Source organism: Bombina bombina, chromosome 7 (genome assembly GCF_027579735.1).
Source record: "Bombina bombina isolate aBomBom1 chromosome 7, aBomBom1.pri, whole genome shotgun sequence".
NCBI lineage: Eukaryota > Metazoa > Chordata > Amphibia > Anura > Bombinatoridae > Bombina > Bombina bombina.
This window is the reverse complement of record NC_069505.1, coordinates 340248167-340269358: the sequence shown is the minus strand read 5'-3', so window position 1 is coordinate 340269358 and position 21192 is coordinate 340248167. Positions and strand designations below refer to the sequence as shown.

At 38.0% G+C, this 21192-nt stretch overlaps 1 protein-coding gene across 1 annotated transcript in view; it reads left to right on the top strand.

The window, feature by feature from the left end:
* ADAMTS9 (ADAM metallopeptidase with thrombospondin type 1 motif 9) overlaps nt 1-20759 on the top strand; it is a 527878-nt gene extending 507119 nt beyond the window's left edge. Inside the window, exon 40 of the mRNA XM_053721004.1 lies at nt 20548-20759. Coding sequence (XP_053576979.1) covers nt 20548-20637 — 90 coding nt within the window. The 3' untranslated portion in view covers nt 20638-20759. The remainder of the gene's footprint in view (nt 1-20547) is intronic.
* Nucleotides 20760-21192: the final 433 nt, after the last annotated feature.

Sequence of the window (21192 nt, the reverse complement as noted above, 5' to 3'; positions counted from 1 at the left end):
AATAAAGTGTTAAATTAGCATGTTTGTTCATAACCATCAAACTCCATGTAGACAATAATGGCAGTTTAGTTCTTAAAATTCAGATTGCTATTAAACTATGGTGGACGTGAGTGAAGTGAAGTGTGTAATGTATGTTTTTAGCAAGTAAAAATCATAATTCAACTGACCTTTCCTAAATAAATACATAACATTTTAATATTCCCTAAATAGTGAACTGCATTTATTGAAATCGTAAAAGACATATTAAAACAGAGTTGTTTAATTAGTAGGTATAAACATATTATAAGGAATGTTATAAAAATGGGTTATTCTTAATAGATGTAAGAAACACTGAAGTGATAGTAACTAAACAGAATCATATAAATTATCATGGTGCGATAGTGTAAGGACATACTAATGAGTGATGGTGAACTAGGAGTGTAAATGTAACCATAATAGGTAATAGTAACTGTAGTGAAATTTAGATACACCCACCATCAGTTAATTTTGTACATAATAATTTGTGAAAAACCTCATAATGGGTGAAAACATATGTGATTGGGTGTCAAAAATAAGCTATTATTATAAAAAGATATAATAATAGATAAAACCTAAAAAAATAAATAAAAGTGTGAGTGATGAGGCAACCCTATTAGATTAATAGGTTAGTAGAGACATGGAAATCTAAAGGCCAGGATTGTCAAACTTGCATTAATAGAGAGGAAATAGGTCCTATTTGGGCAGTTCCAGCTATAACTTGAGCCTGAATAGATTACTGGGTTAACATAGTCAGATATTAAATGCAGCTAAATCTACACATTCGTTGAGCCCATCTGGTGCCAACGTGTGTAGTTTATGTATCCAGTAAGTCTCTCTACGACGCAAACTAAGAAATGGATTGTGACTATTTCTAGAAATTTGTTCAATGGGTATTATTGATAGTGTTTTCATACTGCCTTTGTGTGCAAAAGCACAGTGTCTCGAAAGGCTGTGCTTCAGATATTTTCTTTTAATATTATAAGCGTGTTCATTTCAGCGTTTCTTAATAGCGCGACTCGTACGCCCTACATATTGAGCCCCACATTGGCAACTCACCAAATAGATGACATAGGTTGATTCACAAGATAGTCTCTTATTAATTTTGAAATGTTCTCCTGTCTGATTGGAGGAAAAGAGATTAGTGCCACTTTTAACAATTTTGCACATATTACATTTGCGCTTCATGCACTTGAAGATTCCATTTTGAGGGACAAAATTGCCCAAAAAGGTCTTCCTTTGGCCTATTCGATGGTTAGAGGTAACGGCCTTATCTCTTACGATCTTGCTAGGGGCTAGTTTGTTTTTAAGGGTGGGAGCCCTTCTATAAACTATCCTAGGCTTGGACGGGATAAATTTTCTAAGATGTGGATCATCACAAATGATGGGCCAATGTCTAATTATGATTTTCTGAATCTCGCGAAAGTTACTGTTAAAACCAGTAATAAATAACGGTGTTTTATTATACTTTTCAATAGTTCTTTCCCTTGTTTTATTTATTTGGTTCTTGTCTGATATAAAATAGGAGTTCCTGTCATCCTGTAATGCTCTAAGGTATCCTTTTTGGATAAGATCCAAAGGATAACCTTTTTCTAAGAATCTATCCTTCAGAATCAGTGATTGCCTTTTGTAACTTTCTACGGTGCTACAGTTTCGTCTTATCCTTCTAAACTGCCCATAGGGCACGTTTCTCTTCCAACTCATATAGTGGTTGCTGGAGAAATTTAGGAAACTGTTGCAATCGACTTTTTTGAAAAAAGTTTCTGACATAATTGTACCATCACTAGCGAAAGATAGTGATAGATCCAAAAATTCTATCTTATTAGATTGGATATTGGAAGTAAATTCCAAATCAAATTCGTTGGCATTAAGTGATGTAGTAAATATGACCGCCTCCTCATGACTCGCCCTATACAAGATAAGTAGGTCGGCCATAGAACACCAGACCCGCACCCATAGGAGACCCATATATGTGTGTCTCCTCAAATTTGCCCATATACAAATTGGCAAAACTGGGTGCGAATCTGGTGCCCATGGCCGTACCCTTTACCTGGAGATAGTGTAGTCCCTGATATAAGAAGTGATTATGGTGGAGTATGAAGTGAATAATTTCGCTAATAAATTGTTGTTGTCTGGGCGGCATGTAAATATCAGTGGCTAGGTATGATTGGATGACTGTTAGTCCTTTATCGTGTGGAATGTTGGAGTAAAGTGAACTTACATCACTAGTAATCCACCAAAGCTTGTTATCAGTTTTCTTAATACCTAGATTATTTAATTTATTTAGCAGATCTGTAGAATCCCTAATGAATGAGGGTAAATTTATAACGTGTTTTTGTAAAAAAGAATCAACATAAGCAGAAAGGTGGTCAGTCAGACTATCTATACCTGCCACAATTGGGCGGCCTGGGGGGTGAGATGTATTTTTGTGAATCTTGGGCAAGTGGTAGTAAAATGCTACACAGGGATTTTTAGGATAAAGATATTCTTTTCTTCTGTTATGTGCGATCAGTCCACGGGTCATCATTACTTCTGGGATATAACTCCTCCCCAACAGGAAATGCAAGAGGATTCACCCAGCAGAGCTGATATAGCTCCTCCCCTCTACGTCAGTCCCAGTCATTCTCTTGCACCCAACGACTAGATAGGATGTGTGAGAGGACTATGGTGATTATACTTAGTTTTTATGACTTCAATCAAAAGTTTGTTATTTTACAATAGCACCGGAGCGTGTTATTACTTCTCTGGCAGAGTTTGAAGAAGAATCTACCAGAGTTTTTTACTATGATTTTAACCGGAGTAGTTAAGATCATATAGCTGTTCTCGGCCATCTGAGGGAGGTAAAGGCTTCAGATCAGGGGACAGCGGGCAGATGAATCTGCATTGAGGTATGTAGCAGTTTTTATTTTCTGAATGGAATTGATGAAAAAATCCTGCTATACCGTTATAATGACATGTATGTATACACTTCAGTATTCTGGGAATGGTTTTTCACCGGAACTACTCTGTTAAAGGTCACTAATCCTTTTAATAAATATTGTCATGTTAAACGTTTTTGCTGGAATGTAGAATCGTTTACATTGCTGAGGTACTGAGTAAATAAATGTTTGGGCATTATTTTCCACTTGGCAGTTGTATGCTTTAAATTGTGACAGTTTCGTTTCTCCTCACTGCTGTGTGTGAGAGGGAGGGGCCGTTTTTGGCGCTCTTTTGCTACGCATCAAAAAATTCCAGTCAGCTACTATTATATTTCCTGCATGATCCGGTTCACTGACAGATCTCAGGGGTCTTCAAACTTCTTTGAAGGGAGGTACATTCTCTCAGCAGAGCTGTGAGAATTTTTATTGACTGTGAATAAAAACGTTACTCTTTTTATGTCAAATTTAGTTATTTACTAATGGGAACAAACCTTTGCTAAAAGTTGTGTTATTTTAAACTTGATGCTATAACTGTTTCAGTTCATTATCTCAACTGTCATTTAATCGTTTAAGTACCTCTTTGAGGCACAGTACGTTTTTGTTAAAAAAGATTATAACCAGGTTGCAAGTTATTGCTAGTGTGTTAAACATGTCTGACTCAGAGAATGATATCTGTGTCATTTGTTCCAATGCCAAGGTGGAGCCCAATAGAAATTTATGTACTAACTGTATTGATGCTACTTTAAATAAAAGTCAATCTGTACAATGTGAACAAATTTCACCAAACTGCGAGGGGAGAGTTATGCCGACTAACTCGCCTCACGCGGCAGTACCTGCATCTCCCGCCCGGGAGGTGCGTGATATTATGGCGCCTAATACATCTGGGCGGCCATTACAGATAACATTACATGATATGGCTACTGTTATGACTGAAGTTTTGTCTAAATTACCAGAACTAAGAGGCAAGCGTGATCACTCTGGGGTGAGAACAGAGTGCGCTGACAATACTAGGGCCATGTCTGATACTGCGTCACAGCTTGCAGAGCATGAGGACGGAGAGCTTCATTCTGTGGGTGACGGTTCTGATCCAAACAGATTGGATTCAGATATTTCAAATTTTAAATTTAAATTGGAGAACCTCCGTGCATTACTAGGGGAGGTCTTAGCAGCTCTCAATGATTGTAACACCATTGCAATACCAGAGAAAATGTGTAGGTTGGATAAATACTTTGCGGTACCGGCGAGTACTGACGTTTTTCCTATACCTAAGAGATTAACTGAAATTGTTACTAAGGAGTGGGATAGACCCGGTGTGCCGTTCTCACCCCCTCCAATATTTAGAAAGATGTTTCCAATAGACGCCACTACTCGGGACTTATGGCAAACGGTCCCTAAGGTGGAGGGAGCAGTTTCTACTTTAGCTAAGCGTACCACTATCCCGGTGGAGGATAGCTGTGCTTTTTCAGATCCAATGGATAAAAAATTAGAGGGTTACCTTAAGAAAATGTTTGTTCAACAAGGTTTTATATTGCAACCCCTTGCATGTATCGCGCCGATTACGGCTGCGGCAGCATTTTGGATTGAGTCTCTGGAAGAGAACCTTAGTTCATCTACGCTAGACGACATTATGGACAGGCTTAGAGTCCTTAAACTAGCCAATTCATTCATTTCGGAGGCCGTAGTACATTTAACCAAACTTACGGCTAAGAACTCTGGATTCGCCATACAGGCACGTAGAGCACTGTGGCTAAAATCCTGGTCAGCTGATGTTACTTCTAAGTCTAAATTACTTAATATACCTTTCAAGGGGCAGTCTTTATTTGGGCCCGGGTTGAAAGAAATTATCGCTGACATTACAGGAGGTAAGGGCCACGCCCTACCTCAAGACAAAGCCAAAGCTAAGGCTAGACAGTCTAATTTTCGTCCCTTTCGGAATTTCAAACCTGGAGCAGCGTCAACCTCCACTGCACCAAAACAGGAAGGAGCTGTTGCTCGTTACAGGCAAGGCTGGAAACCTAACCAGTCCTGGAATAAGGGCAAACAGGCCAGGAAACCTGCTGCTGCCCCAAAGACAGCATGAACCGAGAGCCCCCGATCCGGGACCGGATCTAGTGGGGGGCAGACTTTCTCTCTTCGCTCAGGCCTGGGCAAGAGATGTTCAGGATCCCTGGGCGCTGGAGATCATATCTCAGGGATACCTTCTAGACTTCAAATTATCTCCCCCAAAAGGGAGATTTCATCTGTCAAGGTTGTCAACAAACCAGATAAAGAAAGAAGCGTTTCTACGCTGTGTACAAGATCTGTTATTAATGGGAGTGATCCATCCAGTTCCGCGGTCGGAACAAGGACAAGGGTTCTACTCAAACCTGTTTGTGGTTCCCAAAAAAGAGGGAACTTTCAGGCCAATCTTAGATTTAAAGATTCTAAACAAATTCCTAAGAGTTCCATCGTTCAAAATGGAAACTATTCGGACAATCTTACCTATGATCCAAAAGGGTCAGTACATGACCACAGTGGATTTAAAAGATGCTTACCTTCACATACCGATTCACAAAGATCATCAACGGTATCTACGGTTTGCCTTCCTAGACAGGCACTACCAGTTTGTAGCTCTTCCATTCGGATTGGCTACGGCCCCAAGAATCTTCACAAAGGTTCTGGGTGCCCTTCTGGCGGTACTAAGACCGCGAGGGATTTCGGTAGCTCCGTACCTAGACGACATTCTAATACAAGCTTCAAGCTTTCAAACTGCCAAGTCTCATACAGAGTTAGTTCTGGCATTTCTAAGGTCGCATGGATGGAAAGTGAACGAAAAGAAAAGTTCTCTTTTTCCTCTCACAAGAGTTCCATTCTTGGGGACTCTTATAGATTCTGTAGAAATGAAGATTTACCTGACAGAAGACAGGTTAACAAGGCTTCAGGATGCATGCCGTGTCCTTCATTCCATTCAACACCCGTCAGTAGCTCAATGCATGGAGGTGATTGGCTTAATGGTAGCGGCAATGGACATAGTACCTTTTGCACGCCTACACCTCAGACCGCTGCAATTGTGCATGCTAAGTCAGTGGAATGGGGATTACTCAGATTTGTCCCCTACCCTGAATCTGAATCAAGAGACCAGAAATTCTCTTCTATGGTGGCTTTATCGGCCACACCTGTCCAGGGGGATGCCATTCAGCAGGCCAGACTGGACAATCGTAACAACAGACGCCAGCCTGCTAGGTTGGGGCGCTGTCTGGAATTCTCTGAAGACTCAGGGATTATGGAATCAGGAGGAGAGTCTCCTTCCAATAAACATTCTGGAATTGAGGGCAGTCCTCAATGCCCTTCTAGCTTGGCCCCAATTAACAACTCAGGGGTTCATCAGGTTTCAGTCGGACAATATCACGACTGTAGCTTACATCAACCATCAGGGAGGGACAAGAAGCTCCCTAGCAATGATGGAAGTATCAAAGATAATTCGCTGGGCAGAGTCTCACTCTTGCCACCTGTCTGCAATCCACATCCCGGGAGTGGAGAACTGGGAGGCGGATTTCTTGAGTCGCCAGACTTTTCATCCGGGAGAGTGGGAACTTCATCCGGAGATTTTTGCCCAAATACTTCGACGTTGGGGCAAACCAGAGATAGATCTCATGGCGTCTCGCCAGAACGCCAAACTTCCTCACTACGGGTCCAGATCCAGGGATCCGGGAGCGGTTCTGATAGATGCTTTGACAGCACCTTGGAACTTCGGGATGGCTTATGTGTTTCCACCCTTCCCGCTGCTTCCTCGATTGATTGCGAAAATCAAACAAGAGAGAGCATCTGTGATTCTAATAGCGCCTGCATGGCCACGCAGGACTTGGTATGCAGATCTAGTGGACATGTCATCCTGTCCACCTTGGTCTCTACCTCTGAGACAGGACCTTCTGATACAGGGTCCATTCAAACATCAAAATCTAACTTCTCTGAAACTGACTGCTTGGAAATTGAACGCTTGATTTTATCAAAGCGTGGTTTTTCTGAGTCGGTTATTGATACCCTGATCCAGGCTAGGAAGCCTGTTACCAGAAAGATTTACCATAAAATATGGCGCAAATACCTATACTGGTGCGAATCCAAACGTTACTCCTGGAGTAAGGTTAGGATCCCTAGGATATTGTCTTTTCTACAAGAAGGTTTAGAAAAGGGTTTATCGGCTAGTTCATTAAAGGGACAGATTCAGCTCTGTCCATCTTGTTACACAGGCGTCTGTCAGAAAATCCAGACGTCCAGGCTTTTTGTCAAGCTTTAGCTAGGATCAAGCCTGTGTTTAAAGCCGTTGCTCCGCCATGGAGTTTAAACTTAGTTCTTAACGTTTTACAAGGGGTTCCATTTGAACCCCTTCATTCCATTGATATAAAATTGTTATCTTGGAAAGTTCTGTTTTTAATGGCTATTTCCTCGGCTCGAAGAGTCTCTGAGTTATCAGCATTACATTGTGATTCTCCTTATCTGATTTTTCACTCAGATAAGGTAGTTCTGCGTACTAAACCTGGGTTCTTACCTAAGGTAGTTACTAACAGGAATATCAATCAAGAGATTGTTGTTCCATCCTTGTGTCCAAATCCTTCTTCAAAGAAGGAACGTCTTCTACACAATCTGGATGTAGTTCGTGCCCTCAAGTTCTACTTGCAGGCAACTAAAAATTTTCGCCAAACTTCTTCCCTGTTTGTCGTTTATTCTGGACAGAGGAGAGGTCAAAAAGCTTCTGCTACCTCTCTCTCTTTCTGGCTTCGTAGCATAATACGTTTAGCCTATGAGACTGCTGGACAGCAGCCTCCTGAAAGAATTACAGCTCACTCCACTAGAGCTGTGGCTTCCACTTGGGCCTTTAAGAATGAGGCCTCTGTTGAACAGATTTGCAAGGCTGCAACTTGGTCTTCGCTTCATACTTTTTCCAAATTTTACAAATTTGACACTTTTGCTTCTTCGGAGGCTATTTTTGGGAGAAAGGTTCTTCAGGCAGTGGTTCCTTCTGTATAATGAGCCTGCCTATCCCTCCCGTCATCCGTGTACTTTTGCTTTGGTATTGGTATCCCAGAAGTAATGATGACCCGTGGACTGATCGCACATAACAGAAGAAAACATAATTTATGCTTACCTGATAAATTCCTTTCTTCTGTTGTGCGATCAGTCCACGGCCCGCCCTGTTTTTTTAAGGCAGGTAAATATCTTTTAAAATTATACTCCAGTCACCACTTCACCCTTGGTTACTCCTTTCTCGTTGATTCTTGGTCGAATGACTGGGACTGACGTAGAGGGGAGGAGCTATATCAGCTCTGCTGGGTGAATCCTCTTGCATTTCCTGTTGGGGAGGAGTTATATCCCAGAAGTAATGATGACCCGTGGACTGATCGCACAACAGAAGAAAGGAATTTATCAGGTAAGCATAAATTATGTTTTTCCTTCTTGGATATAATGCCCTCATCAAATCCTTCTTTAAGAAGTGAGTAAAGTTGTTTTTGGTATATGGGGGTAGGATCTTTCGCTAAGAGTTTATAATAACTTTCATCTTTCAAGATTTTATCAGCTTCTAAAATGTAGTCAGATCTATTTTGGAGGACAATACCCCCACCCTTGTCCGCCTGGCGTATTATGATGTCTGAATTTGATGAAAGTATTTCAAGAGCTTGACGTTCACCAGGACTTAAATTGTGTCTGTATTTGGTTTTTTTAGACAGTTTTTCTAAATCTTTGAGTACCATTGATTGAAAAATGCTGATGTGCGAGTTTCTCACACGAGGAGGATTAAAATTTGATTTGGGCTTAAAGTCTGTTTGTATATATTTCTCATTGAGTTGTTGTAATAATGTATCAGGATCAAAAGAGACCACACCATCTCTCAGGTGTTTGTCCATAGAATCCAAAACTATGGGTAGACTATCAGTATTTTTTAAACGTTTTTCTGCGAAATACTTTTGTAGGGAAAGCTTCCTAGTGAAGCTGTTGATGTCCACAAATAGTTGGAACATGTTGGGACCATTAGTAGGGCTGAAAGATAACCCTTTTCCTAATACTCTGATTTCGTCATCAGATAATATATGATCTGACAAATTGAAAATTCCCTTTTTGTATTTTAATAACTTCTCTTTTTTGGAGGTTGAGGATTTTCCTCTATTTCCTCGTTTGTGTGTATCCTTTTTTGTCTTGGTGGTCGAGGGGACATGGACCAATGTTCTACACGGGGGTCTGGGCCCATCTCTAAAAAAGGAATATTATTGTGTTCATTGTTAGTAGATGTACCTGGAGTATTAGGGGACTGATAATTATCAGAATTTAGTGGCTGGAATCTATTTATAGATTCAAATGATCTATTAGAGGGTCTAGAACAATTAGAGTTATCAAGGCCTCTGGGATCATTAGTGAAAACTCTTTCTTTCATAACGGATCTTTCGTTAAATGTATCAGTATTCGTATTGAATGGTCTATCAATATGTTTAGGGTCTTTAAACCTGTTTGAGGGGTATCCATTATTTTCATAAAATCTCTGATGATTGCCATCATTAGATTTGTGTGTCCTATTAAAATCATTTGATCTATCCCAAGAGTTATATGTGTGGGGATTGTTGAATTGATGATATTGATGTTTATTTTCACGATAAGTATCATAGTTGGAATTGGTGTTATTATGAGGTTGATGGTTTCTATAGTGACCTCTTTGTTGATATTGTTGGTTATCAGAAGAGTTATGTGTACCGTCTTTGGTCATGTCAACTTCAGGATATCTGTGCCTATATTGTCTGTCCATATGTGGGTAAGGGTGTCTATCTCCCTGATTGTGAGACCATCTATTGTTGTAGTTATTATTATCATGTCTCCTGGGAGTAAACCTAGGTGAGTCATAGTATCTATCTCCCTGATTGTGGGTTGTTCTATTGTTGAAATTATTAGCATCCTGTCTCCTAGGAGTAAACCTCGGTGGATAATTGGATGGTTTCATGGAACTATTGGTATTTGTCCCATTTTTCCGGTTAAAGGTGTATATTTCACCTTTGGCGTAACCGCCCTCATCTCTTATTAGTTTTTTATTTTTCCTTTTTATAATTTCGTTCTGGTATTCCTCAGCTCGGTCATATGCTGACTTTCTTAATCCCTCAAATTCAGTGTGATTCACAAATTTTTCTAGGTTCTGTTGTATATTATCTATTTCTATACCAGCCTCATTATACAAATGTTTCCTATGTTTGATTAGAATATCTATAAAAGTGTTAGCACAGGCACTGAGGGCATCTTCCCATTCTTTGAGGATATTACTGTTGTCTTTAAAAGAGCAATTCTTGAAGACTCTCAATCCTCTAGGTATCAATTTTTTGTTTTTATACTTCTGTAATGTTTCAAAATCCCACCAGTGTCTATGCTCAGACTTCAATGAGTTCTCTAATTTAGTAAATAAAGTGTACATGGAGGGGTCAGATTCATTTTCATTCCCAGTTTGGTATGTAGTGGAACCCAAACTATTATTGTTTTTTCTCTTATTAGATCTTTCAATAGCAGACAACATAATTAGCAAGGTCGACTACCCCTAAAAGGCCTATGGCAAAACACACCTAGGTGTATTCGCACAATTATTCTATAAGAGTAGGGGGCGCCCTAAATTACAATTGTAACAATGGTAAGGTGTAATACTATAAGGTATAATACTCTAGTATACAATTTTCTAGCAATCAGATCAGAATAATCAAATGTCAAATACAATAAAGGAGAAGAAAAAAAATAAATAAAAAAAATTAAATAATAAATAAAGATTTATAATGCCACAACAAATCGTGTGACACTCTATTCAACAAGTGAGCGACACTTGATATTAATTGTAACAGTTCAGGTTACTTAGTAGAAAGTCACTGTGTGGAGAACAGATATTATAGAGGCAGCAATCTGTAAAGAATCCGGCCGGGATCCCAAGAAGATGATCTACAAAACATAAAAAAGACAGATGCGCCACATGGCCCAATATTGTATGTTCAGCGGGGTAGGTATATTCTAGTGGTGTCAATATTAACTCACAATCTAGGGAGCACTTCAGTTAGTGCAGCAGGAGCAGTCTGGGATCAATCACAGTCACCCAGCAGACCGACCTCTAGGGCAAAATAGTATGGTTCTGTAGTGGAGATACAAGCAAAAACAAAAGTGCCTATATGGCCTAGTACTGTTTGAACCAGAGGATGGTGTTCTGTATATTTGAAAATATACTCACAATTTGTATAGCATCTTCATTGATGCTAATCAGGCAGGAAGGGATCAATGCATTGATCCCTTCCTGCCTGATTAGCATCAATGAAGATGCTATACAAATTGTGAGTATATTTTCAAATATACAGAACACCATCCTCTGGTTCAAACAGTACTAGGCCATATAGGCACTTTTGTTTTTGCTTGTATCTCCACTACAGAACCATACTATTTTGCCCTAGAGGTCGGTCTGCTGGATGTCTGTGGGTAGCTGGATTTATTTGTTTAATAGTGCAACACACAAAGATCTGGATTTGCGTATGTCTAGAAACAATGACATTCTAAGCCACAAATAGCAGGAATAGAGATTAAGAACTTAGTCACTGTATATCTTTACTAAATGACTACAATAAAATCTTAAAAAATAATACATTTCCAGACCTGCCAACTTTGAAACTATTTGATAGTGTGCTCTAATTTGCTTGTCCCTATGTCAGGGGGTGGGATTTTGGGGTTCAGTGAAATTCTAACCCAGTCTATGGGGTAGATTTATCAATGTGCTGTAGCGGATCATGTCCGCCGCACATCGATAAATGCCGACAGCATAAGGTGTCTGCATTTTTCATTGCACAAGCATTTCTAGTGAAATGCTTGTGCAATGCTTCCGACTGCACATTCGTGACCAATCGGGCTGATTGCTGTCCGCCACCTCTTATGACTGCTGCTTCTTAACTCACATTTCCAGCGAGCCGGAAAGTACGGGGGTAGATAGCAGCATTCGCTGCTTGGTGAATCTACCCCTATGCCTCCCTGTGTTTTTATATAGTGCTCAGTTATACATAAGTAGCAAGTGCCTAAGAGTCATATTGCATGGAGTTGAGCCCTGCCCATGTTTAAAGGGACAGTCAAGTCCAAAAAAAACTTTCATGTTTCAAATAGGGCATGTCATTTTAAACAACTTTCCAATTTACTTTTATCACCAATTTTGCTTTGTTCTCTTGGTATTCTTAGTTGAAAGCTAAACCTAGAAGGTTCATATGCTAATTTCTTAGACCTTGAAGGCAGCCTCTAATATAAATGCATTTTTATAGTTTTTCACCACTAGAGAGCATTAGTTCACGTGTTTCATATAGATAACATTGAGCTCATGCACATGAATTTACCATATAGAAAAAAAGATAAAAGAAGGCGCCAACATAGTGCGGTTACCAATGGGATGGGACACGCTTAGCAAATATACCAAATACTCACAGGATGAAAGACACTTGAGAAGTGTCACAGGTGCCTCCTGGACTCTCTGAGTTGTCCAGCTAACTCCCACTCCACTGTGGTGGTAAGGTTCCGCTTGTCTCTGTCAATTTGGATGGCTCCGCTGGTGGTCCTGGCTCCCAGCCAATGTTCCAAAAGGACTCTCTTGCGGTTTCCCCAAATCCAGTTATCCAATTGAGATCCGTGCTCTCCGGTGGGGAGTAATACAGCAAGGCTAAAAGTGGTTTGTATAGTGGTGACAAACTACAATATTGCCAATAAAGATGTCAAGAAAAGAAAGTTCGTGGCTGCAGTTATAAAATCAATAAGACTTTATTTACACAACGTTTCTCGGTCTGTACGTGACCGTTTCCTCAGGTGCATAAGTGTATAATGAAACACATGAAAACCACGAACTTATAACAAATAGTACAGCGTCTCCAAATGCATACTGCGCATGTACGTGGGTGTGTCCCCATGCTGGGAGTTCCATTGGCGTAAACTATCCAATAAGGTGCTTGTAATCACACACCTCCAAAATTACGAGTGTAGTGGGGAATTACTCAGTGCGGTATTAACAGATAGCTCGCACAGTTTAAAATACCGCAATGGGCTCTGATAATCTAAAAATCTAATGATTGATAAAGTGCATTATAAAATAGTATATAAAAATATAAAAACATATCTATAAAATATAAATGTATATAAACTACCAGATCGGGCACACCCATTGGCTTAGTACACAAAAATTCTATTACTAACGTTTATGAAGTCATTAACTCTTCACATATTCAGTTCACATACAGATTGTAGATTTCATATATAAAAGATCTTACAAGTGAAATGCAAACTATGAACAATATAACCTATAAGTAAAAAATATTGGAAATATATAATTCATCTCCCCAATGATATGGTTGATTCCACAATTGCACTAGTAAAAATGAATATTAAACCACAGTGTTGGATAAATCCAAATCAATTAACGTGATCAGAGAGAAAATTTCTCAACAATAGACAGAGTTATTAATGAATTAACCTCTCTAGGATAGATGCAAAGGACTTAGAACCACGTCCAACCTGACTGTCTAATTGTCAGGAGTAATAATAAATATGATAGCTCATCTATAGATATTATTCATAATGTGTCTATATTTAAATAGGGTACCTAGACTGAAACTATTTAAACTTACATTGATGTGCATAACGTGACATACATATATAAAAAAGTAAAAATAATAATAGAAATGATAACGATATAATATATATCAAAGTACATTACATTATGAAACCAAATATACATGTGGATGCTATCAGGAGTCAGGAACAGAGCCCTACATATCTAGATAACAAATAACCTAGGATTTAGGATTGTATATATTCAGATTTACTATATGTGGACTATAGTGTGATCAATTTAAGATGTTCAGTAATACTCATAATAGAGTGCTTATAATTTTAGTAAAATTGTTTAGCTAGCATATACCTTCTGTTTTGGATGAAAAAGGTCAAATTCAGGCTAGATAGTAATCTCACATCAATGAAAATGGATATAGACAATAGAGTTCTAATGTATCTAACAGTGTAATATTATCAGTGGGGGCCTATATACGAGGGTTGGTGTTTGGGGCCTAAATTAAACTAAATACAGAGAGACTAATAGTGGATCAATTAGTTGAAGACAGCCATATCAATATTAGCGTTTAGGCCACCAGGAGACAGGGTGCGCATCTTCCAGATCCAAAAAGTCTCCCTTTGTCTTAAATGCAAATATCTGTTCCTGCCCCATTTGGGGTTCACTTGTTCTAGAGGGAATATGCTAAACACATTAGATATATTAGTATGGCATGTATTAGCATGCCTAGGGACACTATGATTGGCAATGTTTTTACTAATATTCCTTAGATGTTCACCCCATCTTTTTTTGAGGGGTCTCGAGGTCCTACCCACGTACTGGACCCCACAGCTGCATTCTAACAAATAAACTACAAAGGCCGAATCACATGTGAAGTGTGTTTTAATATAAAATTTTTCCTTACTGATATAAGATACAAATTCAGTTCTCTTGCTATTGGTGTATTGGCATAATCCACAGTTAGCTCTATTACATTTAAAAAAACCTGGTTTGTCTAGGATCTTATTGCCTCTTATAATACTTAATTTACTCGTCAGTAATCTTTTCTTCATTACTATTTTACTCGGGGCTAGTAAATTTTTTAACGTGGGAGCTCGTCTAAAAGTACAGACAGGTGTATTTCCTATACTCCCCCTCAGCAAAGGGTCCCCTGTCAAAATGTGCCAGTGTTTACCTAAAATATTTTTAATCTTATTATGGTTGTTATTGAATTGTGTTATAAATCTGACTTTCCCACTCCCTTTAGTAGATCCTCCAATAGGTATAGTCTCCTTATTCTTGACAAAGAAATCTTCTCTGCATTTATTTCTTGCTCTCTTGTAGCTAGTCTCAATAAGGTCTGTGGGGTAGTGTTTCTCAACAAACCTTTTCTTTAAAATATTAGCTTGTATATCATAACTGTCTAAATCTGTGCAATTCCTGCGAATTCTACAGAATTGGTTGTAAGGGATATTGTTCTTCCAAGGTAAGTGGTGGTTGCTTTTATAGTTCAAATAACTGTTAGCATCCACCGACTTAAAAAAGGTTTTGGTAGAGATGTTACCTACACTGTCCCATGTTAAAATGAGATCCAGAAATTCTATACTAATCACATCTATTTTAGAGGTAAATTCCAGGCCTAATGAATTATTATTTAAACTATCCACAAATTTCTGAGCCAATGAAATATCCCCCTCCCAGATGAACAAAAGGTCATCTATGAAACGGCCATAGAAGACCAGGTTCGCCCCATATGAGGAAGGATATATATATTGTTCCTCAAAATATCCCATAAAGAGATTAGCAAAACTGGGGGCGAACCTGGTCCCCATGGCCGTTCCCCTAATCTGCAGGTAGAATTTCTCCTGATATACTAAGTAGTTGTTTTTTAATACAAAAGATATACATTCCAATAGAAAATCTCTTTGCTTGACTGGCATGTAGATGTCTCTCTCCAAATAATATTGGATGGCTTGAATTCCCAGATGGTGTGCAATATTAGAATATAGGGCAGAGACATCACAGGTCAGCCATACCAAGTTTCTCCCCTCTTTATTTATGTGGGATAACTTATATATTAAGTCTGGTGTGTCTTTTATGTAGGATTTTAAAGTAATCACAGATTTTTTTAAAAAGGAATCCACATATTCTGATAAATTACAGGTTAGATTATCGATTCCTGATATAATGGGCCTCCCCGGAGGGTCCACCATACTCTTGTGAATCTTTGGGAGGTGATAGTAATATGCCAAATTGGGTGCATAGGGTATTAGATGAATTATTTGAGAATTATTTACATTCTGATTTGACCCCTAAATCCAACTTTAATCCCCCTTGCACAGGAACTAGTCTAGAAATATTTCAAAATCTAGTTCTGGAAGAATTTGGCAAACTTTCTGAAAAAAATATTAAGAATCCTAATTTGAATACTTATGAACTAACAGCTTTATCTAGACTAGCAGCCAACAAAAATTTGGCAATTAGACAAGCGGACAAGGGAGGGGGGATAGTAATCCAGAATATTAAAGATTATATCAAAGAAGCTGATCGTATACTTTTAGACACAGAATATTATAAATTATTAACATTCAATCCCACAGCAAAATTTCTAACTAATTTGATCAAAATGGTTGATGCGGGCTGGTTAGAGGGAATACTTACAAAGAAAGAGAGAGACTATCTAATACCCTATGCACCCAATTTGGCATATTACTATCACCTCCCAAAGATTCACAAGAGTATGGTGGACCCTCCAGGGAGGCCCATTATATCAGGAATCGATAATCTAACCTGTAATTTATCCGAATATGTGGATTCCTTTTTAAAAAATCTGTGATTACTTTAAAATCCTACATAAAAGACACACCAGACTTAATATATACGTTATCCCACATAAATAAAGAGGGGAGAAACTTGGTATGGCTGACCTGTGATGTCTCTGCCCTATATTCTAATATTGCACACCATCTGGGAATTCAAGCCATCCAATATTATTTGGAGAGAGACATCTACATGCCAGTCAAGCAAAGAGATTTTCTATTGGAATGTATATCTTTTGTATTAAAAAACAACTACTTTGTATATCAGGAGAAATTCTACCTGCAGATTAGGGGAACGGCCATGGGGACCAGGTTCGCCCCCAGTTTTGCTAATCTCTTTATGGGATATTTTGAGGAACAATATATATATCCTTCCTCATATGGGGCGAACCTGGTCTTCTATGGCCGTTTCATAGATGACCTTTTGTTCATCTGGGAGGGGGATATTTCATTGGCTCAGAAATTTGTGGATAGTTTAAATAATAATTCATTAGGCCTGGAATTCACCTCTAAAATAGATGTGATTAGTATAGAATTTCGGGATCTCATTTTAACATGGGACAGTGTAGGTAACATCTCTACCAAAACCTTTTTTAAGTCGGTGGATGCTAACAGTATTTGAACTATAAAAGCAACCACCACTTACCTTGGAAGAACAATATCCCTTACAACCAATTCTGTAGAATTCGCAGGAATTGCACAGATTTAGACAGTTATGATATACAAGCTAATATTTTAAAGAAAAGGTTTGTTGAGAAACACTACCCCACAGACCTTATTGAGACTAGCTACAAGAGAGCAAGAAATAAATGCAGAGAAGATTTCTTTGTCAAGAATAAGGAGACTATACCTATTGGAGGATCTACTAAAGGGAGTGGGAAAGTCAGATTTATAACACAATTCAATAACAACCATAATAAGATTAAAAATATTTTAGGTAAACACTGGCACATTTTGACAGGGGACCCTTTGCTGAGGGGGAGTATAGGAAATACACCTGTCTGTACTTTTAGACGAGCTCCCACGTTAAAAAATTTACTAGCCCCGAGTAAAATAGTAATGAAGAAAAGATTACTGACGAGTAAATTAAGTAGTATAAGAGGCAATAAGATCCTAGACAAACCAGGTTTTTTTAAATGTAATAGAGCTAACTGTGGATTATGCCAATACACCAATAGCAAGAGAACTGAATTTGTATCTTATATCAGTAAGGAAAAATTTTATATTAAAACACACTTCACATGTGATTCGGCCTTTGTAGTTTATTTGTTAGAATGCAGCTGTGGGGTCCAGTACGTGGGTAGGACCTCGAGACCCCTCAAAAAAAGATGGGGTGAACATCTAAGGAATATTAGTAAAAACATTGCCAATCATAGTGTCCCTAGGCATGCTAATACATGCCATACTAATATATCTAATGTGTTTAGCATATTCCCTCTAGAACAAGTGAACCCCAAATGGGGCAGGAACAGATATTTGCATTTAAGACAAAGGGAGACTTTTTGGATCTGGAAGATGCGCACCCTGTCTCCTGGTGGCCTAAACGCTAATATTGATATGGCTGCCTTCAACTAATTGATCCACTATTAGTCTCTCTGTATTTAGTTTAATTTAGGCCCCAAACACCAACCCTCGTATATAGGCCCCCCACTGATAATATTACACTGTTAGATACATTAGAACTCTATTGTCTATATCCATTTTCATTGATGTGAGATTACTATCTAGCCTGAATTTGACCTTTTTCATCCAAAACAGAAGGTATATGCTAGCTAAACAATTTTACTAAAATTATAAGCACTCTATTATGAGTATTACTGAACATCTTAAATTGATCACACTATAGTCCACATATAGTAAATCTGAATATATACAATCCTAAATCCTAGGTTATTTGTTATCTAGATATGTAGGGCTCTGTTCCTGACTCCTGATAGCATCCACATGTATATTTGGTTTCATAATGTAATGTACTTTGATATATATTATATCGTTATCATTTCTATTATTATTTTTACTTTTTTATATATGTATGTCACGTTATGCACATCAATGTAAGTTTAAATAGTTTCAGTCTAGGTACCCTATTTAAATATAGACACATTATGAATAATATCTATAGATGAGCTATCATATTTATTATTACTCCTGACAATTAGACAGTCAGGTTGGACGTGGTTCTAAGTCCTTTGCATCTATCCTAGAGAGGTTAATTCATTAATAACTCTGTCTATTGTTGAGAAATTTTCTCTCTGATCACGTTAATTGATTTGGATTTATCCAACACTGTGGTTTAATATTCATTTTTACTAGTGCAATTGTGGAATCAACCATATCATTGGGGAGATGAATTATATATTTCCAATATTTTTTACTTATAGGTTATATTGTTCATAGTTTGCATTTCACTTGTAAGATCTTTTATATATGAAATCTACAATCTGTATGTGAACTGAATATGTGAAGAGTTAATGACTTCATAAACGTTAGTAATATAATTTTTGTGTACTAAGCCAATGGGTGTGCCCGATCTGGTAGTTTATATACATTTATATTTTATAGATATGTTTTTATATTTTTATATACTATTTTATAATGCACTTTATCAATCATTAGATTTTTAGATTATCAGAGCCCATTGCGGTATTTTAAACTGTGCGAGCTATCTGTTAATACCGCACTGAGTAATTCCCCACTACACTCGTAATTTTGGAGGTGTGTGATTACAAGCACCTTATTGGATAGTTTACGCCAATGGAACTCCCAGCATGGGGACACACCCACTTACATGCGCAGTATGCATTTGGAGACGCTGTACTATTTGTTATAAGTTCGTGGTTTTCATGTGTTTCATTATACACTTATGCACCTGAGGAAACGGTCACGTACAGACCGAGAAACGTTGTGTAAATAAAGTCTTATTGATTTTATAACTGCAGCCACGAACTTTCTTTTCTTGACATCTTTATTGGCAATATTGTAGTTTGTCACCACTATACAAACCACTTTTAGCCTTGCTGTATTACTCCCCACCGGAGAGCACGGATCTCAATTGGATAACTGGATTTGGGGAAACCGCAAGAGAGTCCTTTTGGAACATTGGCTGGGAGCCAGGACCACCAGCGGAGCCATCCAAATTGACAGAGACAAGCGGAACCTTACCACCACAGTGGAGTGGGAGTTAGCTGGACAACTCAGAGAGTCCAGGAGGCACCTGTGACACTTCTCAAGTGTCTTTCATCCTGTGAGTATTTGGTATATTTGCTAAGCGTGTCCCATCCCATTGGTAACCGCACTATGTTGGCGCCTTCTTTTATCTTTTTTTCTATATAGTATCCACCCCTGGGTCACCAACAGGGATCTTTTGGAGAAGAGCCTGCCTACTGTGATTTGGACATTACGCCCACCATTTAAGTAACATTTTGAACTTTGATTACTGGGACTATTTCACTATATCATTTAATGATTCTACCACATTGCTGTGCTTATCACCTATAGTGCCTTGCAGTTTGATTACCTTTATAATTTAGGGTGGTCGCTGCTAAGACAACACTGTATCACGTTATCACTATCACCATTTGGGAATAATTCATTTGTTTCCAAATATGATCGAGATTTTTTTATAACGATTTGTATTTGATAGTTATCTATTTAGATTTTTTATAACACTGTGATTTTGTTTCACTGTCATATAGACAGTAGTTTATCAGACCGTTGGCGCACTAATTATACACTATCACATATTTTATGAATTTACCATGGAGACATCTCTGATTGGCTAAAATGCAAGTCTGTCAAAAGAACTGAAATAAGGGGGTAGTCTGCTGAGGCTTAGATACAAAGTAATCACAGAGGTAAAACATGTATAATTATAACTGTGTTGGTTATGCAAAACTAGGGAATTGGTAATTAAGGGATTATCTATCTTTTAAAACAACAACAATTCTGGTGTTGACTGTCCCTTTAATTTATCCTTTTTGCCTTCAAGTTAGCTATAAGGTGTTATGTGCATGATATGTTATGTTCGTGAATGTGCACAAAATGCCAGAAAAAGCTAGGATTTTGGTAAAGCTATGAATTGAACTACAGAAGACTTAATGGTCAGGTCAACTTAGTAGGAACAGTATCACAAGGTATGGGACAATTGGATGGGCAGGTTTTGTGTTATGTGTATATATATATATATAGAGTATGTTTATTTCTTATTGCAAAATTAAGCAATTCATATTATTTTTTTTCACAGGATGGAACCAAAGTTACAGGGAAATGTGGTGGTTACTGTGGAAAATGTACTCCGTCCTCTACAACTGGTCTTAGTGTTCAACTGTTATAAAATTGGTACGTTGTTATGCCCTGTCATTCTGAGCTCAAGACAATATAGTGTAACAATTAAAAAGTAATATTGTTCAAGTAATGTCAATGATAAATGTGATGCTGATATTCTCTTCTGAAACAGAACAGAAATGATGTACAGAATATGTAACACTAACATCATTGGAAAAAACTGTCCCTAAAAACTGTGTTCACAACCTTTATCAAATTAAATATTGAGCAACAAAGGCTATACAATTCTATTATTATTCTCCCCTGATCTAATGTGTAGTGAGATTTTATTCCCTTAGAATAGGCTGTTTGATTGAACCTAGATTCATTAAAGGGACACTTAACACATTTTTTTCTTTTGTGATTCAGATAGAGCATGCAATTTTAAGCAACTTTCTAATTTACTCCTATTATCAATTTTTCTTTGTACTCTTGCTATCTTTATTTGAAAAAGCAGGAATTTAAAGCTTTGGATTTGGCCCATTTTAGGTGCTGAACCAAAAATAGAAAAAGATAGCAAGAGAACGAAGAAAAAATGCTAATAGGAGTAAATTAGAAAGTTGCT